Source organism: Pieris napi, chromosome 3 (genome assembly GCF_905475465.1).
Source record: "Pieris napi chromosome 3, ilPieNapi1.2, whole genome shotgun sequence".
Classification (NCBI taxonomy): Eukaryota; Metazoa; Arthropoda; class Insecta; order Lepidoptera; family Pieridae; genus Pieris; species Pieris napi.
This window is the reverse complement of record NC_062236.1, coordinates 4,180,335-4,207,908: the sequence shown is the minus strand read 5'-3', so window position 1 is coordinate 4,207,908 and position 27,574 is coordinate 4,180,335. Positions and strand designations below refer to the sequence as shown.

Sequence of the window (27,574 nt, the reverse complement as noted above, 5' to 3'; positions counted from 1 at the left end):
TCGGTCTAAGATAAATCTCGCCTTGATTGACTTTGATAGATAGGGCAAAAAATCTCGGAACATAATTATTTTATGATCAAAATATTCTTTTAATCTTATATACTATAATAAAAACCACTGTTTATATTTCAAATTGATTTAAATAAATCGATCACTTTTATAATTTTTGACGTGACAACGTCTTATAATTCGATGGAGCCGGCTGCACGCACAAAAAAACATGACTCATGCGGCGTTACCTCGCTCTGAGGCGTTCCATTTAAAATTGACATAATTGTATTTATGCGTACAAATAAATGTAACTTGATCAATTCAATTGTGTTTTTCATTTACCTCCTTCTCTATATCCATACAAAATACCTATCAAAAAAATAAAATTTAATTTTTTTTTTGAAAAATGCAACCATCCCATCAATATTTTTTTATGACGTTGTCACGTTCAACTACCGTCAGTAAACCGACTTTACAGACAACCGATTTTTTTTTGTAAATATAATTGTAAGATCTATACTTTGTCCATTTAATAGGGAAATTTGTTATAATAAATAAATCTAATGACATATCAAAGCCTTAAATCTATAGACTCTTTAACAACAACATGAATTTGTATTTAAAGTTGCAATTGAATTCTACAACCGAATAATTGTTTGCTTTACTTTGAGCTGCGTCAGGCAATTGTGAAATTTACCCCTCGGCTAGCTGGAGGACTCTTTGACTTTAATTGACACAAGCTATGCTTTTTGGTACGGTATTTTAAACATTTCCCGCACATTTCCCTTCTTAAAAAAAGGTTTCTGTGACGTTGACTAGGGTTCAGAATTGTAGGCCGTGTAAAAAAATCTACATTTCTTTATTATAAATAAATGTATACAATTGTGTTGTCCATATTCTTACGCTATACGAAGTTCTATACAACATTACATCAAGATACATTATATCGTAACAGTTAGAAATATCTAGTATAAAAGTAGCGTATACATTGCAAGAAAATGTATTTTATATTCATACGTTTAAAACTTATATTATCTTATCTATTGTAGGCAAAGAGAACCAAATAAGAAGTTGTAATAGAGTGATATAAAAATAAAGATAAGGTAAGGTAATAAGTACCAACAACCTTATTACAAAGAGTAATCTACAAAGTCGGAATATTATAGCCCTACTCTCGAAAAATTTCCACATTTACCGTATACAAATAACGAAAATTAAAGTTAGGGGCTTAGCGTTTATTTAATTATAACAGTCTCTCAGTCACCGCGATATGAATTATGAACTTGTTAGCGTCATGCCTACTCAAAGGCTCATCTTGTGCCAAGTATGTAGAGTATTAAGTTTCATGACGTCTTTTCTCACTTCAATTTCATTGGTTTTATATCGTTACATATGAAATTCGCGTTTTGTATGTGAGGAACAAAAAGTAGTTTTTTTTAAAATAGATAATATTTATTTAATCAATGTACCATTGCTATAGGTACTCATGTTATAGGTAGTTCATTGAACTCTTTACTAAAGAAAACCATTTGGACGGGCATCAATAAAAGTTGAAGGCGGTTTCGACTACCCCAAAAGAGTTGAATTTTTTACAATTTGCTTCAAGTGATTTGCTTCAACACCGCAGGCTGCAGCTAAATCATACATAGTTTGCGATGGATCCGCTCCAACAAAAGCCTTCAATTCTTCGTTATCAAATTTGGTCTCCAGCCGTCCACGGGTCTTGTTCTGCAGGTCGAAATTTCCAGAACGCAACGTTGGAGAGAAAAACGCACTGTTTTTTCTTTTTCGACACCGCCGCCATACACATAATTAATCCTTTGAGCCGTTTCTGCAGCACTGGTGCCACGGTGAAATTTGTACTCGTAAATAACGCGATATTTCATGTTTTCCATTTTATAAATTGATTTTATGAATTTGGAATTCCTAACCAAAGAGAAGATATTAGAGGTCAAAGTGGCCAGTAGGCAAAACGTCAATTACATAATATTTACTCATTTAACGAAATTTGAATAAAGATCTTTTCACCATTGATGATGAATGAACAATATATAATAACTACCATAAGTAATATTAACAATGTTAAAATTATGTACAAAAAACAAAGTATTTATTATTTAATCTGAAATGGTTTTTAGAGTTTTGTAAAGAAATCAGACGCTTGTTACATAACAATATGTTTACGTAAGCCAGGCAACTCGTTTTTCGCGATCTAAAGCAGTTGGTACACTGGGTGTGGACGTTGTAGCAGTCGCGGCCGCTTCGCTGATGCGACGACGAGTAAGCTGCCTTGAGGGCTCGCGTCAGGTACTGAAGTCGATTCGCGCGCAAACAAGGGCACTCAAGAGTGTGATGAACGCCAGGGTGATTTGTATGCATGCGATTATGGTCAAATCACGTGATGAGGTCAGGAATTCATCTTGTGAATAGACACTGTAAATAAAAGTTCTATTAACATATTGATATACCGTTTGATCTAAATTTTAAAATCTTTTCCATATGTATGTAAAATAAATAGTTTACGTATTGTAGGTTCAAAACTAGCTCGAAAAGATTCGTGTAATTATATACAGGGCATATTGCCAATTTTTTTCCTTTTTTCCTTGGCTGGACACGCGGCGATGTGAAAAGCATATAAAGAATATCTTAAAAAGTAAGCGATTTAATGTTTGATAGATATGCGATACTTCTTAAAATATCTTAGAATATGTTGCGCTAATTATTTGACATGTCTTGATAAGTTTACTTACCTTTCGCTCTCATCGGGTATAACTAATAAAGTCCGAACACACTGTACAATTAACGCCAGCAGCATGATTATTGATATCGTCCATAAAACTGCTGTCGCTGAAACGCTAATCGCTCCGCTTGTGACCGCACCCCAGCCGCGGGTCGTGTGTATTGACATAGCTTCACCGGGAAACAGAATTAAGTTAGTTGCAACATTGTTATCTCAGGTTTCGTTATTTTAACTCAATGCACCGGTCAATTCAATTTCGCTGAAATAGTAGTAAGCGAGTTCCTGTTCACCCAATTATGTAATAATGGTCAAGCTTGTGAATGTTAATAAAATATTATTCTAATTCACATTGTATGTTCCTTAATAAGTTTGTATTGCGTAATGGTAAACAATATTTTTGAGGTCTAGCTCCAACCAAATGATGATATAAGTGATGCAATGATGTACTTATTGGAGTTACAGGAAATTTTTATACAAGAAAGACCAGGCAAAAAACCTTACATATCTAAATACATCATTTTTGCTTTTAAGTATTCATAACAAGCAACAAGAATAATCCATGAATTTATTTATCATTAATAATCATAATATTTAATTTTAAAAACATAATATATTTATTTGGTGGGGAGACCCTGTGAAGTGATTTCTATTATTATATATTACTAGCCTAACAGTCGATTCTTTATTTGTTTAAAATACTTATGCTGCTATTCGGGACACCGGTCTAGCTAGTAAGATAAAAAAAAGAAAATTGATAAGACAATAAATACATTATGTCAAAAAATAAAAATTTACCTTCCCGGAACCCCTCCACTAACACTTGAACTTTATGCTATGGTATTAAAGTTCAAATTGACTTTTAAGTATTATTACGAATATTTTGTATGGGAATATAGAAGTTTTAGACTTAGTAAGGAATTAGACTTTTTCACTAAATTTTTTTTAATTTTTCTCCGTAAGAACCATCCTCGTACTTCAAGGTATATTATAAAAAAAATCAGACAAATCTGTCAAGCCGTTTTCATGTTATGTCGTGACAACGGAAAACGGGTTTCATTTTTATATATATAGATTATGAGTGACTTGAATCTTTCTTCTTTATTATAGCGACTATGTTGGTCGTTCTCCTGAATTAAAAATTTTGTGCTATCATGTTTTGTTTTGCTTTGCTTTGTATCTTATTTTTTATCAGTGAAACTTTTTGTGGATATATCCAATGTGTTTTTTTTTATGGTATAGACATGTATCTGTTTTGTTTCCTAAATAAATAACTGCATATCTTCCAATTATTAAAGAAATGTTTTATGTTTTTTCCGCTTTATAATCCTTTATTAAGTTAATTGCGTGTAGAACACATAGTTAACTTACCAGCTGCCAAAACACTCAAGGTGCCAGCGGGGATACCCAGACCCATATTTAATTTCTGACGCTCTTCAATGAATGCTACACTCCCCATCACTATTTTTGAAATACCGCATACAATCTGGAAGTGTAAAAACATTTAAATAATATAAAACGAGAAAATTAAACTTGAATTCTAAAACATAACTACAAATCTTACTTATTACTAAATAACTGTTATTTTTGCACCGTGATTAAAAAATTAAATTTAACTAATTAATTAGTTCGTTTATCGTTATATCTTAATATATATAAATCTCGTGTCACAATGTTTGTCCTCAATGGACTCCTAAACTACCGAACCGATATCAATCAAATTTGCACACCATGTGCAGTTCGATCCAACTTGAGAGATAGGATAGTTTAAATCTCAAATTATAGTCACAATTTTAATTTATTGCTAATTATTTGTCTGTTATTATTTGACAGTCACAAATCACAATTCTAACAGGTGGCGCCGCGCTGTGTTGAAAGTACCAACGTTTCACATAAGATACTATTTAACATCTGTAACAAAAACCTTAGCCACAGCAACGCTTGGCCGAGTCTACTAGTATATATATATATTTATATATTTATATCCTAAATCCTTTCAATTTCTGTCTCTTGCTGTGTCAAACTCATTAACACGTCTTTTCAAAAAATTTCTTTACGTCGTTTAGTTCTGTCCAATTTGTAATTCAGTGACTTTTAGCTCCTAAATGTTGCTGTATAGTTTTCATTGATCATGTTTATTTACGAGTATAGGCAAGTGAGCCTGCTATTTAAATTGTTAATATTATTAATTAGACTTTTTTTCAACAGGGGGCAAACGGACAGGAGTCTCACCTGATGTTAAGTGATACATACATGGACACTCTCAATGCCAAATGCCAAACTTAAATGCAATTTATTCAAAAAATTTTATTATACAATTAGTAGTACGTAATAAGTATGTATTTTTAAACACTTTCATATCACAAGAACAAAGAATACCTAACGTAAAAACCATTCTCCTACAAATTTCAATTTATTCGCAATCTTAGAAATCTTCCCTACCACACATGATCCCTTGCTTTTGTGTCAGAAATCTTTTCTCATAAATCACAAAACGTATTTCCTTCGCATTCTCAAACCTTTCTTTCATGCCCCGTCAATCTATCAACATACACTGAATTCCGATTCGTATGAAAATAATTTATTATATATTTAGAGCTGAATTATCATCACCATTTTGTATATTTGTGCATCTGTGAGCAAAATATTGTTAATAATTACGTCGTTATTCAAGGAAATAATCTTGATTTTGAAGAAATAAACGACAGCTTTATTTTTACATTTAAATTTTCTTGTTTATTAATTTTAGTTAAAATTTTAGAAGCTTTGGTATAACAAAATTGATTTGTTATGTATCTTAGGAACAATGTCGTAAGATGTATCACTTTCCATGATTAACGTGACACGACATAGCAGGTTATTTTTTCAAGATGGCGGACAAGTCAGACAATAACGTTAATAAGAATTTCATTTTTTATGTCATTTGAAAAGATATTGTAGTTCAAATAGCATAGAGACTTTATAAATCATTAATTTTGTTTTATTATGTTCATCTGGTAAAATATATTTAAATTAATATTCTCATAGAGCATCAATCATTATTCTAGAATGTTCAATGCAAATTGTTCGATCCGAGTTCCAATAGACGACGGCGTATTTTTGAATACAGCTGAATAATTTAATAACACGGCATGTTAAGAAGAAGACGTTTATACATTTGGGAGAAGAAACCCACGCAAATATTATTTTATTATAAGACACGCTAGCGCTAAAATTATTTGAATAAAAATATAAAAGTAAAAATATAACATACGTATATATTAGCAGATCACTTTGTAAAGATCCATTCATAAATATTATATTTTTTCATTCCTTAATGCATGCAGTGGTAGAGTGTGCAATAATATAAAGTAGTGGAGTGAGACATACACTTTTATACTTTCCGCCATTATTATGGAGAACCATCTGAAAAGGTCGGCAATATATCTAGTGAAGGTTTGCCTAATTAAATCCCTTCTCGGAATATTACATTGTTAGCGGGAACTGACTTAAGTGTTTATAATTAGTCCTGAAATACTTTCAGTAAGTCATGTAAATTTCCAGTAGATAATTGATTCAATAGTTACCGATGTCTTCATATTAAAATTATAAACCGAAGAAAAGTGTTGCCATGCTCAATCGGGACCTACTAATGTGCCATCACATACGGCCGGGGGTGGAGAACAAATGACTTAGGTAAATATACGATTTGTGCTCTGATCGGGAATCGAATCCCCAGGTCCTCTGTTCCTTGTACGAAATGAGAAATGCAATAATTTTAATTTAAATAAACATACTTTTACCCGTGGTTTAAATATAGAAGTATTTGATGATTCCCATTTAAAAAGATTGTAAATTAAAAGTATTAAACGTGTTAGCCATTAAAATAATTGTAAAAGAGTTGAAGAAAGAGCAAAATCAAGGACAAGACGCAAGAGTCATAAATTATACCAATTCAAAGACATTGTATTTAAAGCATTCATGTAAAAAAATATCTTTTTCTTTGATGTAATTTACAGTGGACGAAATACGACGAAAATTACTTTGCTGAATTTTAAAAAATGGTACCCCATTATCTTTTAATATATAAATATATTTTTCTATGTAATTTTTACCGCCGTACCCAACTAATAATGAACCACATGGAGTTCATTACAGTTTACTTTGTGGCTGTGTTAAAAATACCTTTTTAATTCAGCCGTTAATTGAGCGGCTAAACAAGCTTATACGTCGATTTGTCGCTTTGTTACTTCCGCGAGATGACTACTTCGAAATTTTATACAAAAACGGCGGGATCTGTATCGCTATTCGAAGTAACAAAGCAACGGCGGTAGTAATATTTGAATGTCTAATAATTTGCACAAACTAATCCAATTACGGCTGTTGACTATCGCCCGAACCCAATAATTAATTCACAATCTAGGATTGAAAACAATCTGAGATCAGACCGTGACAGTCGATCGATCTCCTATCTGCATCCCAATAACCAAACGAAAACAATCAATTTTTGGCGACGGATAAAATGCTCTTTGTCATTCCATTTCACCGAGTTTTTAATCATATTTGCTATTCAATGTAAACAAAATAAAGTAAATAAAACCGTACAAATAACATTAAAATATACATGTGTATGTTTAAAACATAACACACAGTTTTTTTTTATTATTTCAAAAACTGGTGTAAGTTAAAATCTGTTAAAATAATTAACTGTTGAAACCGAGCTTGCGTCAACTGTCATTTTCATACAAAGGTCTATCCACAGACAGCGATACGACCTCCCATGGATAGCTTGTATCGACAGATCGCTATTACAATCCGTCGATTGGTTATTGGCACACTTGTTACAACGTTTGATTAAGATTACTATCTCAGATGGTGGATTATGGATTGAGATAGGTTATTGCTTTCGGGCGTATAACGTTAAACAGCTACTATAAATACAACAGTAGATTTATGTAGACTGTTAAAAAATTTTACCTAAGTAATTACTTTAATGATACGTCTTGCCTTAGTGTAATAATCTAGACTAGATTTTTATTGTATATTTACCTGTAAAACTCGTAATCTGAGGACGAGAGCTAAGGGGTAGCCAAATGGGTAATTTAAAGTTGGACCATCACTTCCTGCTCTTAATAAAGTAGCTGATTCTTTTCGCTGAGACAACGATGCCTGCAAAACAAAGATATACCTTTATTATCTATATTATATGCTTAATGGTTAGTATTTGACTGCACCTAAAAACAAAAGAACTAAAATGTCACACATTTTTTATTTCGTAAGTTTGAACAAAAACAAAACACTCCAGTGACGCGAATGAGCTCCTGCTCCTAACCCGGACCTTTACCCGGACATCCGGTCTATTTATAAGAATAGTATATCTTTCTTTATATATATAATTCTTCTGTGAGTGTGTATGTCACTGAACTTCTCTCAAACGACTGGACCGATTTTGATGAAATTTTTTGTGTGTGTTCAAGGGGATCTGGGAATGGTTTAGATTCACAAATCAGCCCGCCAGATGGCGCTGCAGTCGGTACTTTCATACTTTGCTTTACTAATTGCTTGAAATATCATGCAGGACAACGTCTGTCGGGTCCACTAGTTTACTATAATTTTTTTTGCATACATAGCGATATTTTTCGCCGCCGTAAAATCAGTCTGGAGAGGATAAATTCATGTATAATGTATACATGAATCGAAGAAATGTTTACTAGCTGGAAATTAAATGAGGCAACTATACTGATGGCACTGTGACCCTCTATTATATATATGTTAACGTAAAATTGTAAACACCGTTAGATTGTAATCTATCTCGCGAGATTGTAAACTGTCGAAAGATTGTGAACTCAACGTACTGCTTACAATCGATTCGACTAGGTTCAACTTTAAATTTAACAAATGAGGAAATAATCGATTCGATTAATTTACCGAGAATGTCACATCACTTATAACCAATAGAAAACGAGAATGTACCGAATAATAATACGTTAAATTGTAAGCAGTACGCTGAGGTTCACAATCTTTCGACAGTTTATAATCTCGCGAAGTAGATTACAATCTAACGGTTTTTACAATTATTTTACGTTAACATATATAATAAATAAATAATTAAACAATATAATATAATGGTTTAAATAAATAAACCGTGATGACGTATTATTTCAACATGTAAAATAATTAAAACTTTCTCGTTCTTTCCATTACATATATGAGTATAGAAATCTTAGTAAAAACATTCCTTACATTTTCGTACCCTAGCTACGATAAAGCAAACTTTGCTACCCTTTTTTGTTCGGGGACTGTCAACGCATGCGTATAGAGTACGCGTCTACTGGTTACTAAGAAAAATAAACAGTGTTTGTATATTCTAAATTTAGTTTTAATGAACATTTTGTAAAATGAGCGACTCAAGTAGCGAAGATGAAGCTAAAAAGAAAATTGTGGAGATGCCAGTCTCTTCAGATTCTAGTGAAGAGGATGTTCTTGAGGGTATGATTTTATTTTAAGTACTATGAACGTGTAATATGTCAATCTAACATTAGTTAATATGTACGTAAATATTATATTTTTATGCTATGGTGTTTTTATTTGAAGTACCGCAATGGAGCTGATTTCTTTATGGCTAACACATTATTGAGTGTTTAATTTTTTTTTTAAATGCCAGTAGGTGATTAGACTTCAATGCCTACTAACATAAAATATTTTCATCGGGCTTCCGGCTTTTTCGTCATGTCTGTGTATGTTATACGTCTGATTTAATATGATTAATTGTCTATAAATAATAATAGTAGTAGTATATAGTACTACATTAACATTTATTAACACCAAATTATTTTCCAAAAATAGGCAGTTATCTTTAATAAAAAAAGTCATGAAATATATACAGTAATTCAAAAAGTATTATTGTAAACATAATTAACCTGTTTATATATTTTGAAGTCAAGTGAAAGGTATGCCAATTACTGAATGTCAAATTTGTTAAAAATAAATACTATAATTTAAGCCGTATAAGCCATATATATTATCATTAAATTAAGTATTACAGTACAGTACATTTTACTTGGATAGGGCGAGAACTTGTGGACAACAACATGACGCAACAACCTATGCCAAGAAGGAAAAGGTTTATACCCAAATATGATGTTGAAGGTGTATACAAAATTGCTTTGGGCGAAGACACCCAAATTCAAATTGAAATGGTTATTGGAACGCATGTTAATGCTCAATATCCCTGGAAATCAATAAGCAAATCAAAACTAATGGAAACAATTGATCTGGGAGGGGAATTGTCCGAACTTTTCCCACTGAAAGCGCAACTCGAAGCCTATCCTGGTGAAGAAGTGTTGATGGGCTATATATCCGATGAATCAAAAGATGTTGATGAATTTTATGTTTGCTGTACCATTGAGGCTAAGGATCATTGCAAACAACAGTCCGATAGATTTATAAAACGCCAGGAGAAAAAATTAGAGAAAGCTGTTCAAAAAAAGCCAAGGCCATGGAAAAGCTTAGGCAGTGAAGTTGAAATTAAAGAATTGCTACCTATTAATGCCAGACCTCTCTTAGAAATGGAGATTCGCGTTAAATTTCCTAAGGGATATGCGCCTAAAAGTCTTAAGGTTAGAGATACCAATGCAAGTAGAGACGGTTATATCGAATTAACACCATATAGACAAAAATTTAATAATATATTTAGACGGAGAGTAGATTGTGCATCACAAATAACTCCTGCCCTTGTAAACGATTACGCACAAACTGTGTTAAAGTATCCACAAAATATGTGGACACAATCTATAGCAGATGCATTAGGAAAAGTTGATGATAAAAATGCTGGTGGAGATACTGGAAACGAAGGTGATGGATTGCCTGCTGAAAAAGATGCCCAAAGTTCAGACGAAGGTGAAGAAAATGCCGCAGACACATCAGATGAGGTGGGTCTGATAGCTTATAAAAACGCGCTACAACGAATGAGAAGACCATCGTACATAAAAAAAATTAATAATTTTATCAATACAATAAATCCTGAAATGAACTCTATAGTAGAACTTAATACAGTAATGGATATGTATTGCAATGATTATCCAAATTTAGTATCTGAACAAGCAGTAGACGTTTATGATACCATGACATTTGACGAATACGTATGTTTTACCGATGTGAGAGCAAAAGATAAGTATGTCTCATGTGCTGTGTTTCATCCAATGTGGTCTGGTATAGTAGCAATTTGCTACGCAGATGGATCACCAACAGTAATTAAAACAGCAAGTTCGCGAGCAGATCCTATTCAAAGAGCTGTGTATGGTATAAATCCAGTTTTAATTTGGAGTCATATCGATAGCTTAATTCCAAAGCTCACTCTGGAATCTCCTCGAGAGGTTAAAATACTTTCATTTTGTCCATTTAATGAAAATATTTTAATTGGGGGCTGTATAAATGGACAAATAATTTTATGGGATTTATCCAATAAGTTAGAAAACGTTGAAAAAATGGAAGTATTCAGCGAAAAAAGAGAAAAGTACCGAATAGCTATGAATGCTCACATGGGTTGGATGAAAAATGTACAAGATAATGCTGTTGTTCAGCCTACCGCTTTAACAAATTTAGTGACGAGCCATTATGGTCCTATCACATCGATTCATTGGCTTTCCCCTAACTTTACTATAACACCTACTGGAAAATCTAAATTTAACAGGGATAATAAGAAATCACTAATGTTTTTCAGTGGTTCGGACGATGGTGTGATATTGATATGGAATCTTTCCGTAGAAAACGTAACTCAATTTGAAGGCAAAAAAGTGAAAAAATCGAAAAGAGTCCCTAAGAGACCTTCCGGGTTACTTGTTGATGTATCTGAATTTAAAGTTTTGGATCGAGTTTTACAACCGTGTTATAAAATAGTTCTTGGTGCGGCTGGACAACCACAAACATTGCCACTGCAAAGCTTTGGAATGGATGCACCAAATATTAAATACATTTATACCCCAAAAAACACAGGGTCTGGCCGTACATACTATACATTTGACATAGCACGACAATGTGAGGCTGATAATAATACAATATTGTACTGTGGATCTCAACATGGTGAGCTAATAAAAATAACATGGGAAGGACATGAATTTAATACTGGAGAAGTTGTAAATTCGGAATACGCTGATATCAGCTACAGCTGTTGTATACATGATGGAATCATAACTTCAACTGAAAAGAATCCTTTCATTAATCATGTAACACTCACAGTTGGAGGTAAAATATTAGCAATTTGGTCCGATAAACTATTAAACAAACCTTTGACGTGGAAAAAGCGGCCATATAGATTAACTGCGGGTATTTGGTCTTTATATAAGCCTAGTTTATTCTTTGTTACTACATCTGAAGGTGATTTAGAGACTTGGGACTTGTTGTTGAGAAGTGATCAGCCAATCGCCATACAAACATTATCTGGCAATATGCTCACAGGTATTAGCTTACATACACTTCCAGTAGCAAAAAATATGATTGGTGTAAGCGATGTCAATGGATCATTTAGACTATTTCTTGATCCACCCATATTTATGATTGAAAATCCTAACTATACAGGAAGAATGGAAGCAACAATAATACGTGAATTAAAAGTTATGCAATCGTTTATGGCTTGGCAAAGAGAGTGGATGTTGAACAATCCTCATATTTTACAAGAAATGAAAAGAAAGGAAGGAGCTCTATTAGCACTGAAAGAAGAAGAAAAACGAAAAGAAAGAGAGGAAGAAGAAAGGAGATTAGAAGAAGAAGCGGAAGCGCGAAGACAAGAAAAGGCCAAAGTAGTGGGCCCAGAGGAAAGATGGCAACAAATTATACAAAAACTAATCGAAAGAACCATTGCAGTTAAGAAAAGAATTAACAGAACTGAACTTATAGAACACGAAAAGCCCCTAAGAGAATTGGAAGCCCAGCGCTTAGAAAAAGAAAGGAGAATGTTAGAAATAATGAAAAACCAGAAGACTATTTTTAATGACACTGTTGCTATTCTATTTCCTGAAGCTATAAAAAAAGAAGAAAAGATTAAAAAGAGTTTGCTATTGGACACAAAAAGTAATCTAAAAAAAACCTATTTAGAAGAATATACGGATCTTAAAAATAATTCATTAGCTACCGTCCGTGACAACCCATTTACAACCACATTTTCATGGGACTCAACTGTAGCAGAGGGAACAGAAAGAAGACAAGCACTCAATGCTCACGAAGATTTCATTAAACTTCACCAATTGAGGTTAAATGAAGAAGGGATAACCCCACCACCTCAACCTGTGACTGTAAAAGAAGTTGAAGAACTGTCAGAGGACCCAGGAGAAGAGAAAGAATAGATAAAATAATCATTACTTTTTTAATAAATAATATATTCTATTATATCGATCGAAAATAAATAATTTTTATACAATGTGCATTATTTATTTCACAACTTCTTACGTTGCCAAGAATTTGTAATAGTTCATAGTAGGTACATTTGTTAATGCTTAAATTCGTAGTATACAAAAATATATTTGACCAATATTAGAAAATTTATTGATATATTTTTTGTTTTATAGAACAGGGGGCAAACGGGTAGGAGGCTCATCTGATGGTGATACCGCCGCCCATGGACACTCTCAATGCCAGAGGGCTCGCGAGTGCGTTGCCGGCCTTTTAAGATTTGGTACGCTCTTTTCTTGAAGGCCCCTAAGTCGGATTAGTTCGGAAATACTTCTGTGGGCAGCTGGTTCCACAAAGTGGTGGTGCGCGGCAAAACCTGCCTTGAAAAACGTTCAGTTGTGGAACGGCAAAATTCGAATATAAAAATAATATCGTTGCCATTTGAGATATTTAACAATCAGGGTTGATGGACCCAACCTTAACCTCTTATTTAAAATTCGTGTACTAGTCTAGATCACCTCCAGATAGTGTACCCTCAGCAATACCATCATTTCATTTGTTCCATTCTTTTCGAAGAACGCGTTTTGGCCAAAGCTCACCGACGTCCAAATTAAATATTCTCATAAACTAGCTAGGTCTGGATTCCCATAGGTGCTCTCCTCACACATTAAAATCGATTTTGTAATTTTAATTGTTTTATTCAATATTTTTATTATCTCTTCGTGTTTGTCATGTTTCCATTTCAGTGTTTGTTACATGAAAATTTGTATTTTATGGTTTTGGATTTAAAATCTTAGACGCAGCCGTCAAATATAGCTGGAAAAACAAGGAACCGCTAAACATGTTCATTCTCTCTTTCCACCATCAGGAAAACATAAAAAATATTTATGAAATAAAATCGATACTTGGCTGCAAAATTGATGTACAGCCATTGAAATCACCAAAATTGATCCCCCAATGCAAGAGGTGTCAGGCTTATGGGCACACACAGAAATACTGCTCCAAGGAGCCGAGGTGTGTAAAATGTACTGCAAAGCATCTCACAGTAGACTGTAACAAGCCACGAGACGCGAAACCGAAGTGCGTTCACTGTGGTGAGTCACACCCAGCTAATTACAGAGGCTGTGTTGTAGCTAAAGAATTGCAAAAAATGAGAAACGTTTTAAAATCCAAATCAAAAACTGAAACGGACAAACCTGTAAAACCAGCAAAATTAGTTTCCAAGACTGTTTCCTTCGCTGAGGTTACTAAAGGTCCCAAGATTCTATCCTCAACACAAAATGAGACTAAATCTAACACAGGCTTAGATGAAAAGAGTAACACCATACTTTCATTATTGACATCTTTTGATGAAAGACTTAAAAAACTAGAAAGCAGCACCAAAATAGCAGCTTCTAAACGTCCAAAGCAATGATGTCTTTAAAAATAATGGCATGGAATGCTAATGGGCTTTTAAAACACCAAAGAGAACTTCATATAATTCTTAAACATGAAAACATTGACATCTGCTTGGTATCGGAAACACATTTTACCAGGGAGTCGTACATTCAACTTAAAGGATATACCGCCTACCATGCCCTTCACCCAAGTAATAAATCCAGCGGGGGAAGTACAGTTATAATAAAGGACAGTTTGAAACACCATGAGGTCTTTAAATATGAAAAAGAACATATTCAGGCTGTGGCTGTATGCCTATCAATGAAGCGGTGTCCATTAACAATATCTTCTATCTACTGCCCACCAAGACATGCACTTAAGTACGACCAGTACACAACCCTGCTAAAAAGTCTTGGAAATAGATTTGTTTTGGGAGGCGACTTCAATGCAAAACATACCTACTGGGGATCAAGATTAATAACGACTAAAGGAAAAGAACTATTTAATGCTATGAAAGATTTGAGATGTGATGCAATTTCGACAGGGAAGCCTACATACTGGCCAACAGACAAGAATAAAGTACCAGATCTTATAGATTTCTTCATATTTAGAGAAGTATCACCAAATGTTCTCCAAATAGAGGAAGCTTATGATATGAACTCAGATCACTCACCAATCTTACTCACAATTGGCGAAGACCCTGTAAAGCGGAAACTGAATCCATGTCTCGTGAACCCGCATACGGACTGGGACAGCTTCAAAATTTATCTTGAGAATATTATAGACCTAAGAGTACCTTTAAAGACTGAGGAACAATTAGATTTAGAAGTAAATAAATTTACAAAGAACATCCAACAAGCTGCTTGGAGCAATACTCCAAAATTTAAGAAAAAGGTACAAAACAACTACTTTCCAGAAGAGATTATAAATCTGATAAAGACAAAACGAGCTCAAAGAAAAAGGTGGCATTACACAAGATGTCCTGAAGACAAAAAACATCTGAATAACCTCACTAAACAACTGAGGAGAGAGATTAAAATACATAAAGATACTTCAATAAAGAGATTCCTAAACCAATTAACTTCTGATGGTTCCACCAACTACTCCATCTGGAAAGCGATAAGAAATATCAAAAAACCTACAACACATATTCCTCCCTTGAGAGAGTCTGATGGGAATTGGGCTGTAAGTAATATACAAAAAGTTAGAAGGTTTGCTGATCATCTAGAAAATATATTTCAAATCGATGAAGAAGATTCACTTGACTTCGAAGAAATATCGTCAGAACAACTAAACATCCGTCTAGTCACACCAAAAGAAGTTTTAAGTGAAATTAAATGTTTAACTAAAAAAAAGGCGCCAGGCTTTGATTTAATTACTGGTGAGGTACTACAGCATCTCCCCCGTAAAGCTGTAGTTAAAATGACAACCTTAATTAATGCTTCATTTCGACTTCAATATGTTCCCAATATGTGGAAAGTTGCGGAAGTGATAATGATTCCTAAGCCAGGAAAACCACCACACGAAGTAACGTCCTACAGGCCAATCTCATTGTTACCTGTTATAGCAAAACTATTTGAGAAACTCTTTCTCAAACGTCTTAACCCTATTATTGCCAAAAAGCAGCTCATACCGGATTACCAATTTGGTTTCAGAGAAAAACATTCTACCATTGAGCAGGTTCATAGAATTACAAATAATATAGAAAAAGCACTAGAAGAACAAAAAGTCTGCTCCACGGTCTTTCTGGATGTAGCTCAAGCATTTGACAAAGTGTGGCACCGAGGACTTGTTTATAAATTAAAGAAACTACTGCCTCGTCAATTTTCAAATATACTAGAGTCATACTTAACACAAAGAATGTTTAGAGTACGACAAGAAGATGATTATTCAGAACTGAAAGAAATAAAAGCTGGGGTGCCGCAAGGGAGTGTATTAGGTCCGGTCCTGTACCTCTTATACACATGCGATATTCCTGAACTAGAAGATAACGTAATCGCTACCTTTGCCGATGATACTGCTATCATGTCTACGGCAGATACTGAAAAGGAAGCGGTAGTAAAACTACAAAAAGCCATAAATACTGTTGGCTTGTGGACCAAAAAATGGCGGATACGATTAAATCAGTGTAAATCAGTTCACATAAACTTTACCAACAAAACATCAAATTACCAGCCAGTATATATTGATAACGTCAAAGTGCCGTTCCAAAATTCAGCTAAGTACCTAGGTATGACGCTGGATACCAAACTCCGATGGAAGGTCCATGTTAAAAAGAAGCGTGAAGAGCTGGATCTCCGTTACACTAAATTGTACTGGTTGCTCGGAAGGCATTCCGCGTTATCAGTTCAAAATAAATTATTGATTTACAAACAAGTCCTGACACCTGTATGGACTTATGGTTGCCAGCTGTGGGGCTGCACCAGTAATAGTAACATCCAAGTAATCCAAAGATTCCAAAACAAAGTGCTCAGGGGAATAGTCAATGCTCCCTGGTATATTCGCAATAACGACCTCCATCGGGACCTTAATATAGAGGACGTCGCCACAATAATAAAAAAGACTGCTGGAGCCCACGAACATAGGCTCCACCATCACGTGAATGTCGAGGCTATTCAACTCCTTGACACCACTGGCCTAGTGAGAAGACTTAAAAGGACAAAACCATTTGAACTAGTGAATTAGTGTTAGTGCACGTCAGTACTAAATACACAGTGAGTGAAAGAAAAAAAAATAGAACACAAGAACAGAGTGTCTTCCCTTTAATAGAGACTGTAAGTAGTGTTATTGGACACTTTCTTATGAAAAAATCCTTATTAGTAAATTAGGTTAGACTTAAATTACTTATTAGTCTTAAGTTAGGCTAGATTGTAATGTGCCATGATGTCTTAGTAAAGACACATGTATATAAAAAAAAATTTTTATGGTTAGTTTACCAATGTATCAGTGTGCCGAGCGTTGGCAAGCTTTTGTCAATTAAAAACAAATTGTTAGATACTCACAGCATTAAGTTCTTCCATGTCGTCACAGTAGAATGACGCTGCTCGTAGTTTTCGCTTCATAAAAATTGCGCCTTAGCACCGTTTCAAATAAATCTGTAACAATGATATGTAATACAATTTATTACAAAGGAATCTTCAATATCTTTACCCTAAATATTAGAGAAAATGTTCTCGGTAACAATAGCTTAATACTAAATGAGTAAAATAAACAAAATTTAATCTGAGAGAGCAGAGCAAAAGGTGAAAAATCCTTAAATTATGAACAAACTACATAATAATGTTGGTTTGCGAAAGAATCGATATTCAGTATTTATGTCTCTTTACGGGTTAAAAATACATTTAACCTTAACTAATTTACATACATAATACATCAGATAAATACCCCTCTTTGGTCTTATCGAATACTATTTAAATAACACTGCTTTAATCGACTTCAATGCGAATTAATTACATTATTACATAACCCAATGTTTCGAATGACTCACATTTTCATATCATTTGTGGTCAGTGAGGCGTGTTGCGCGTTTCGTTTCGCTAAAGATATTTCAAAACCAAATAAGTAAAAATCAATTTGCATAGCATGGTAATGATTTTGATAAAACATTAAATGTCTATTTAAGGCACCTACATAATGTCCGCTAGTATGAATGTTAGAATTTATGTGCAGAATTAACATAAATTGAGTTATGAAAATTATTAATATAAAAACAAAGACAATAAAATTTATGATTGTACTTCCGTGCCAGAGTGCTTTACCTTATTACATAGTTTGATGGGAGTTGCGAGCAAGCCACAGCAAATCTAATTTGCTAATGGACTAGGTGTATGGGACTTTAATGAGAATAAACGATCCTTGTGAATAGCGCTTTTGCGTGAAAAAGTAACATGATATACCTAGCCATCGCTCGAACTATCTAGGCCGCTATGATTACATCATTAATATGCCTACTGGCCTTTTAATGTTTTATCTAATTTAACAATACGTGACTCCCTAAAATATAATTATGTAGTTTAGTTGTCACTTTAATTTCAGAGAGACAGAAGTATCTTGTAAAAGAATAACTCTAAATCATCAAGTATGATTGTGTTTCTAACGACCGTTACGTTCAAAAGCAAGCGTCATTCGCCTGTTAAAAATGTAACCAAAATGGATCAGGACTTTCAGGAAAGTTTAATTTATATGGATATATTTTTTGAACATAGGACGTTTACTTTTTACGTCCTACAGCTAAAATTGTATTCAAAGACAATGTATATTCAGCCAAAAAAATTCACTTAATTTAATTGCTTCGCAAGCCGATATCGCTTTCGTCGCGTAAATACTTTTTCGCCAAATTCGCAACTTTTCTATAAAATTTCTCGTAAACATTTTAAGTATTTTCAAGGTGAACACCAAACAATGTTAAATCTTTTATATGAATTTGGGAACTTTTATAACTTTGCTATTGTAGGTAAGAAAAGTTTCTTTCCATTGACTTCTTGATTTTCAATTTGGGTTTAAAATACTAACGACTATACGGCGACTATGAGGTAATAAATGTTGTATTCAATATATATCAGGGTATATGATTAAAAGCAATCCTTAACAATAATCTTTAATAGGTTCAATTCGTGTGAAAACTATAAAATATGTAACGCCATCTATTGTCTTATAATTGTACTAAGCGCAATTTATACTCTGTATTATTTTTGCAGGTTCTATTTTAAATTAAAACCTACATATTACCTACTTATTAGTGAAGTATTATTTGCTATTTTCAACCACTAATTTAAGGACTTTAATACATAATAAAAAATTAATAAATAATGAATAAAATATAATGTACTGTTACTGTTTTAGTTTTCCGTAAGAAACCAATTATTCAAACGTATACGAAACCTGTTTTATGTAACTAACTTGTAAGTTCTATTTTCTCAATGGCTTTGAACTTCACTCGAGCGTTATATTTTTGGCAAGGAACGAGAAATTTTCATCCAAATAGGTCATTTATGAGAAAATATTGTGTGAGTATTATAGCTATTAAATAAATTATGGGTTCCTTTAATCACAAAAAATAATTGTTATCGTAATTATTGAGGAAAGGTCCAAAAAATAATAGCTGCTTAGTGGTTAACGCAATACGTTAAATTGGCCCTGGGTTTGATTCCACATGGCTTAAAAAAGATTGAATGAATAAGATGCAGTAGAGCGGTGTATTGCCTATTCTTTAACACGATTGAGAGCATACGAGACTTCAAGAAATATAAACGTATCTTAGAAGAGTGTCGCAGTGTTGAATTTAAAAAATCAATTAAATACCTTTAATAAAAATGAATTTTCTGTTTCGCAAATAATTACAGAGGAGAACTAAACACAAAAACCTTTAATAAGTTAAAACGAGTTCCCGTATTTTTGTAGCTCTTATCCAAACAACGTATCTTAATGATGCTTTCTAAGGAGATAATTTAAAGATAAAGGAAAATTTCAGCAATTTAATTTGAATTTACGAAAGATAATTTAGTGTTAAAATTATTATAGTATTATTTCTTATTAAAATTTGGAGTATAATAAATATGTAGATTCTTCCTATAATTTCCAACAATATAATACCTATTAAGTAGGTGCTCCACATATAATCTAAGAAAACAATATCTTTTAAACTAATAAAATGTGTAGGTATTTGAGGGATTCTAAATGAAAAAAAAAAGTTTAGTTATCACAAATGGAATACTGTTGCACACAATTTTTATAAAATTTGGACATATGTATTAACATACATTTATAATTTATTTAACTCGATTAAATAATCGGTAATCCCATACTAAATTTAGAGATAAAACAAGAACGATTGAACGAACGAACGATTTTGTAAGGAAGTTTTTAATTTAATACTAAAATATCGATGAAAATAAAAAAATATCTGAATTGAATTTTTAATTTTTATTTATCATTCATGAAGGCTGCTTTTATTTGAAAGATTTTAATCTAATCATTAATTTGAACATTGATATGATTCCCAGAAACACTGATTGCTTGTATTTTAAGGCGATAGTGAATGTATCTTTTTAAAGTAAAATATCTTTAAAAAAGGCGATGCTTTCGTGACTTACTGAGAAACGCACAACACTTGGAGGTGCTTGTTAGGCTTTCAAAACAACTCTTTGGCGTGATATAGGCTTTGTTATTTTAAACAGACAGTTATTATTTGGATATTACGAACATTACTCAAGTATTAAGCGTTAGTGTTTTATTAAAAGTGTAAAGGTATATTTTTGTTATACTTACATAAATAGACTTACTAATTGTGTAGGCAAGGAACGTCTGTGCACTAGAATTTAATCGGTTTTCTGCATAAGAGCAGTCGCGTTATTAAATACCAAAGGTGCATTATTCAAAAGGATTGTTGAGAAAATTATGTTATTTCATAGTTATTTTATTTCAAATTGAATCTTTGTTTCTTTCTGCTTTGTTGTAAATCCTGGAGGTTGGGGTAGAAAATCCTGGCTAATAATGATTTCGAAAGACACGGAAGGTACCTACCTACCTACAAAAATACTTTAAAACATTACAGGAGTAGGTGTAGTATGGACTTGGTTCCGCAAGTCGCACGTTAAGTGTTATAAAATAAATCAGTGGCGCTACAACCTCTTTAGGTCTTAGCCTCAGATTTCTGTTTCATAATCATTTTTAAATATAATAGGCAAGTAGGTGATCAGCCTCCAGTGCCTGACACACGCCGTCGACTTTATTTTTGGGTCTCAGACATGTCTGTTTCCTCAAGATGTTTTCCTTCACCGTTCGAGCAAATGTTAAATGCGCACATAGAAAGTCCATTGGTGCACAGCCGGGGATCGTACCTACGACTTCAGGTATGAGAGTCGCACGCTGATGCCACTAGGCCAACACTGCTCTGTGCACTGTGTGTGCGTTTAGTGTTAAGTCCAGGCTAACCTGCCTGCTCCTTACAGAAGTTCCCTGGGCACTTCGCAAGCTTCACAGAGCGACCTCACTGCTCCGATGATTTCTGCTCATTGGGAAGCCACAGCCACGCATTCCAGGACTACGTGGGTGACTGATTCTTCTGCACTGAAACAGCCTCTGCACAAGGGACTGTCTGTCGCGCCGAGGACAAAGAGATGTTTATTAAGGAGACAGCCCATAATTGTTGTATCATTATTTTGAGATTAATTCTGTTGAGGCTTAGAAGTCGATTTGTCACTAGCCGGTGATAAAAATATCTGTGCCATCAGCATATCCACCGTGTAGAAACTGCTAGCATTGAGTTTTGTTATGAGCTCATTAACTACTAGAGTCCACAGTAGTGATAGGACAACGCCTTGTGGCCAACCTCTGCTGTAGTGTCAAAGGTCGCAATCACGTCAAGGAATAAATCTAAGTATCTAATCCATACCTTATTTAGCGATAATCGGATCTGACTTATAAAAATTCCAATAATAATATAAATTCCATAGGAAATGAAAACGGTAAGTAAAACAGATGGTAATTTAGTTAAATTATTGAAATTTCATATTTGTTTGGGAAATTTAATTACTGACATAATTATTCACGTGAACGTAGGATTCATTAAAAAACATTGTCGATAAATATTAATTTCTTATTATATAATAAACATAGTGAAGTAACTAAAAATTTGATTGGGCTAGATCAAAACTTATTTATAATGCATGCTTTTAACAAATATCTATTAGATGCTAGCTGAAGCGATTTTAATGATTTTTATTCTGTAGGATTCGGATTCTAAATATTAAATGTGATATGGCACTTTGGCAAATGCCTGCATATATTTGTATTAGTAATAGAACAGATAACAAATCGACATGTTTGATTTATTCATAAACAATGTTGCCAATGGACACATTTATTGCCAAAAGAAGATTCTGAAGTCCGATACTGGCTTAACTTGTTGCGCTACGCTTTTTCTTCTTCTTCTTCTTATAGTGCCATCTCCTTGCGAAGGTTGGCGATCATCATGGCTATTTTAATTTTGGATGCCGCGCTTCTAAACAATGACTTGGTGCTTTGACCAAACCATTGTCTCAAGTTTTTCAACCAGGACGTGCGTCTGCGGCCAGGTCTCCTTCTACCTGCCACTTTGCCTTGTATGATTAGTTGAAGGAGCTCATATTTTTTGGAGTTGCGTAAAACGTGTCCGAAATACTCAAGTTTCCTTTTCTTAACCGTCATAAGCGCTTCTTTGTTCTTCTGCATTCTGTCCAGCACGGTTGTATTTCGTATGCGATCTGTCCAAGATATTTTAAGCATACGTCGATAAACCCACATCTCAAACGCTTCCAGTTTTTTGGACATAGTCTCTGTCAGCGTCCAAGATTCTACGCCGTAGAGCAGCACAGAGAAGACGTAACATCGCGCAATGCGAGTTCTAAGCTATAAATTTAGGCGCTTGTCACAAAGTACTTTTTTTAGTTTTGAAAAGGCGTTCCGAGCTTGTTCAATTCTGCAGCGGATTTCGATGCTATGGTCACCCTTTTCATCAATCACTGTGCCTAGATATCGTATTTTCGAGACACGTTCCAAGGTCTGATTGTTGAGGTATATATGTTGCGTGAAAAGCTCCGGTGTTCGGCTTATTTTCATATATTTTGACGCTTTTTCTTGAAGGATCCTAAACGCTATAGGTATGCTATATATCCTCTAGGGGAAGTTTTGGATAACAGCGGCGCAAGAAAACCCCCAACGTGATGAAACTCAGCTGCAGGCATTAGTCAGTAGTTCGGTAAACGAAGTTGCAAGCACCAATTAAAATACAAAGTGATTTAGATGCAAAGCCACGAATGAAAGTCAAAGTTCTATACAGTTTCGTAGTTTGTTACGTTCCATAATTAGATATTCTACTTGCGTACAACGGAAGCTTCTCGTTCAAGACTAAGTAGCCAATGTAACGCAAAACATAATTAGCCTTTTACCAAAGGAATTTTTATTAAGACAAAGACTTAAACAAAAATCCCTATATCAAAGGCTCAAGCAGATTTACCAAGAACATTTTTCTTCATATTACGCTCATAATATTAAACTTTTTCATACATGCCGTGTCAATAAAAATGCCTGCAATATCCATTCGCTTCAAAGGTAAAATAGCTTCATTTTGGAGGCTAAACGGTTCGGGATATTTTTGATATTAGAATACCAGAGTATAATACTTATTACCAATTTTATAACGTTGCTTAATACTTTAGGTAGATTTAAAAGGGAAATATGCCATCACTGATTGATATTGTAGAATGTAGATGCAATGTTTTCAATGACGGCTCCCAGTGACCGTCATTTATATGAAAATAAAATATAGCCTGTATTTAATTAAGACAATTTGTACATATAGTATAGCCAAAGAGATTTTATTACAAGTTCATACATGGTATAATTCGAAAAGACTTTTTCCGCAACCTAATATTTTGTTTCCGTATGTTGTGTTCTTTTAAACAACTTCGTTCCTAGTTTGTTTTTGTGTTTTTCAAGCTGTAGTTTTTCACAATGTTGATGTATATGTAGAGCAGTGTTGGCCCACTGTCTTCAGCGTGCAATTCTCATCCCTGTGGTCGTTGGTTCGAACCCTGAGTGTGCACCAATGGACTAGTCAATGTGCACACATAACTGCACTAGCGCATGCCAAAATTCAGCGGCGTGTGACCAGCATAAAAGGCTGATCACCTACTTGCCTATTAGAATATCAAATGATAACGAAACATTTATAGAAATCTGAGGCCCACAACTAAGAGGTTGTAGCGCCACTGGTAATAATAAAAAAAACGACGGGTTGCACTCCGGGAGTGCCGGCAGAAGTGAAAACTTGAATATTAACGTTGTGCATTTTTGATATTTTGGTATGGTTAGGGAGTAATTTTGCACGAATTGCTTTAATTATCAGTATAAAAGTACTATCATTTATGTGGTAGATTACAATATTTATTTATTGCGCTATCGTACGAATTTTTGATCAGGTAACGTGTCCTGACGCGAGTTTACCATTTTTACCCATTCCAAAAAAAGTGTACAATGCCGCTAAAGAAGTTTTCACTTCAAAAATATAATAAAGTCAGTTGACTATATATATGCACTAACCATTAACATTTATTCTTAAAAGGCCGGCAACGCACTCGCGAGCCCTCTGGCATTGAGAGTGTCCATGGGCGGCGGTATCACTTAACATCAAGTGAGCCTCCTGCCCATTTACAAAAAAAAAAAAAATAACACGTAAAAACCAGATCAGTTTAATTAGATTTTAAACCTGAGCTGAATTTTATCACACCATAAACATTATTACAGTATGAGACGAATTAATTATTTAGTTTGAATAATGTAATTAGATTTACTTTTATGAGCACTTTAGAACTTTTATCGCGCCCGAATCTATTATGAAAAAAATCTTTAAATAATGTCCAATAAAACGTAAGGTCATGGCACGTCTTTCATCAACCGGCATGTTTTGACGCCAGTGAAACAGATGTAGAAATCGGTATGCTTTATGTCTCAGGGACTAGATATAAAATACTTTTTTGTGAATAAGGAATGAATATTTAATATTGTCTTTGATTGACATAACCTTTACACATTTAAAGAAAAAACTATTTAACCGGATTAAAGTTATGTATTATTATACGTTTACAATTATTTAACATAATTTTAAATTTATCCGACGTTTCACGTGCTTTACAGCGTGCGTGGTCACGGTGACTGAAGAAAGGTGTTGGATGTCAAAAAGTATCACAGCTGTAGATAAGAAAAAAGTAGCATTATCTGTATTTATTTCCCCGAAGTTGGTATCGACTAAAAGGTGGAGGGTTTTGGCAAAAATGGCTCACGGTGTCACGGTGTCCTATATATCATCGTCGGACAAATTTAAAATTATGTTAAATAATTGTAAATTTATAATAATACATAACTTTCATCCGGTTAAAAAGCTTTTTCTTTAAAATAATATTTAAGTTTTTCTATTTAAGGAATTAGTTGTAAATACATCGAGTATTTTTATATATTTTTTATTATTGTTTATAAATTAGATAATTTTATTTTTAGGTTTTATTAAAGATTTCGATTATTATAGATCAAAGTTCTATCAAGAGTCACAATACAAGCTTTTACAGTTGATGTATAAAATTACTTTACGCATCTACATTTGCAAGTGTCGAGAAAATTGTACACGGATTAGAAGCTGATTACAGTGTATTTCAGTCTACAAAGACAAATCCACGGAAATCTGTCTACCCTCAACCTCATCTTGTTCAAATTTCAAAGACAAATACAGTTCAGTAGTTCAACTGAACGAGCAATTTGGCTTTTGTACACTGCAACAAAATAGTATTCGATTTGCTCAGGTAGATTAAATTGTGTTTCAATGTATGTAATTCGAATGTTGGAATCTGTTTCTAGCTTCATACATTTTTAAGTAGGAAAACCACTTACGACTCAAAATGCATACTTAATCTATGTGTGTTAATAATTAATGAATTTATATTATGAATAATTATTTTGAGGTCGCCGTTACCCCACTATAAATATTTTCAAAGTAGCAAGCATACACAATAAACAGTTCTCTTTACTTCTTCAATTCTCTCACGTTCATTTTGTTTATACTAAGCTAGGTAAAGAGTTGAATTTGTGTTACTTATTAGTCTGGAGGTTTCTGCATCTGTCAGGTGATCGGCCTTCTCAGCCCGACTGTCGGCTTTTTGGGTCTGAGGTAACCCGGTCTCTTCTCGATGTTTTCCTTCACCGTACGAGCGAGTGATAAATGCGCACATAGACAGAAAGTCGATTGGTGCACAGCCGGGATTCGAACCTAAGAGCTCAGGGATGAGACTCGGATGATAAAGCCGCTACGCCATCACTCGTCACTAATTACAATATATCAATTAAATTTGATCTGCTGGAATCAAATGGGTATATTTACATTTATGCCTGGCTTCATATCAAATGCAGTCGTGCGTAGGGGATAATAATTGCGAAAAGAATATAATAATAATAATTTAATCTGCGTGTTATATTTTATTAAAACAATATTTTCGCGTTTCCTTGATTTAGTTAGATAATTATTATAAAATAAACAGAACATCTTCTTCTGGAAGATGTATCTTTTACATATATTTTTAATGCAATCATAGAACAGATTGGACTACCCTTGTACAAACGGTTTTTAGGAATTAAGAATTAATTTCATATATTTGCTTTATTATTTATAAATCTTGTTAAGGGTCAAAGAGGTTTCTATATAATAACTCACCTAAGTCATAATATCAAACCCATTCCAAACAATCGACACAAAAACACTTCACGAACAATATAACGGTTTGAATATTCGTTAGATTCGTTAGTATCCGTTGTAACGCCAACGCGGGTCACGGGTGAAAGGTTCAAAAGCTTCAGCCGGACTGAATGAGTCGCTACTGTTTTCATGACAGAGAAATTACAAAGAGCCCAATTTACTCCTATTTGAGGGTCACTTAACTGGTCGATGGACATATTTGTATTAAATTGTGTAGATTTTTCTGTAAACGAATTTGCTTTATTTTTACAAGTACTAATATGTTTCGATATCAGTTTGTATAATTTTAATATTATTTTAGACAATTGAGCATTTTAACTTACTTTAAATAACCTTCAATTATTCTGTACAAAATATGAATAATTCGACCACTTTCTCAGCGTTAGATATTCTTGAAAGAACTTTTAAAATAAAGCTCTGTATTTTCAACTTGAGGTTTATTTAAAATATGGAGAAAGATTCAAGTTTTATAAATTTTCTGTATATGTGTTATGAATTTCAAAAAGAAAGCAACGACATTCACCACTTCTACAGAACTAGTTAACTTTTTTGTTATTTTGAAACTACTATTACGAACTACGTTTAGAAGATAGAGCGACGGAATTTTTAAAAAATATTGGCAAATAGACTTCATATTTTCATTTTTCTCCGAGCAAGATCATTTGTGTAAAGCAATTATTCCCAATCCCCTTGATTATGTACCAGCAAAACGAAAGTGAGAATCTTATCTTAAATTTTTTTTTAAAGATAAGATTCCCACTTACCATGAATTAAATGATATTATCAACATCTTTGCTAAACGTGGGGCAAATTAGAATAAAAAA

At 33.6% G+C, this 27,574-nt stretch overlaps 2 protein-coding genes across 2 annotated transcripts; one reads left to right on the top strand and one right to left on the bottom strand.

The window, feature by feature from the left end:
• Positions 1-418: 418 nt before the first annotated feature.
• On the bottom strand, positions 419-27,308 carry LOC125063720. Its single transcript, XM_047670302.1, has 6 exons — positions 26,709-27,308; positions 17,473-17,565; positions 7,757-7,876; positions 4,100-4,214; positions 2,742-2,901; positions 419-2,424 (listed from the first exon to the last, which is right to left on the bottom strand). Exons 2-6 carry the CDS (start codon positions 17,530-17,532, stop codon positions 2,295-2,297), a joined length of 585 nt encoding a protein of 194 aa, XP_047526258.1. The 5' UTR covers positions 17,533-17,565; positions 26,709-27,308; the 3' UTR covers positions 419-2,294.
• Positions 9,757-13,121, top strand: LOC125063719 (dynein axonemal intermediate chain 3). Its single transcript, XM_047670301.1, has one exon. The coding sequence runs from the start codon at positions 9,799-9,801 to the stop codon at positions 13,045-13,047; it is 3,249 nt and encodes a 1,082-aa protein (XP_047526257.1). The 5' UTR covers positions 9,757-9,798; the 3' UTR covers positions 13,048-13,121.
• Positions 27,309-27,574: the final 266 nt, after the last annotated feature.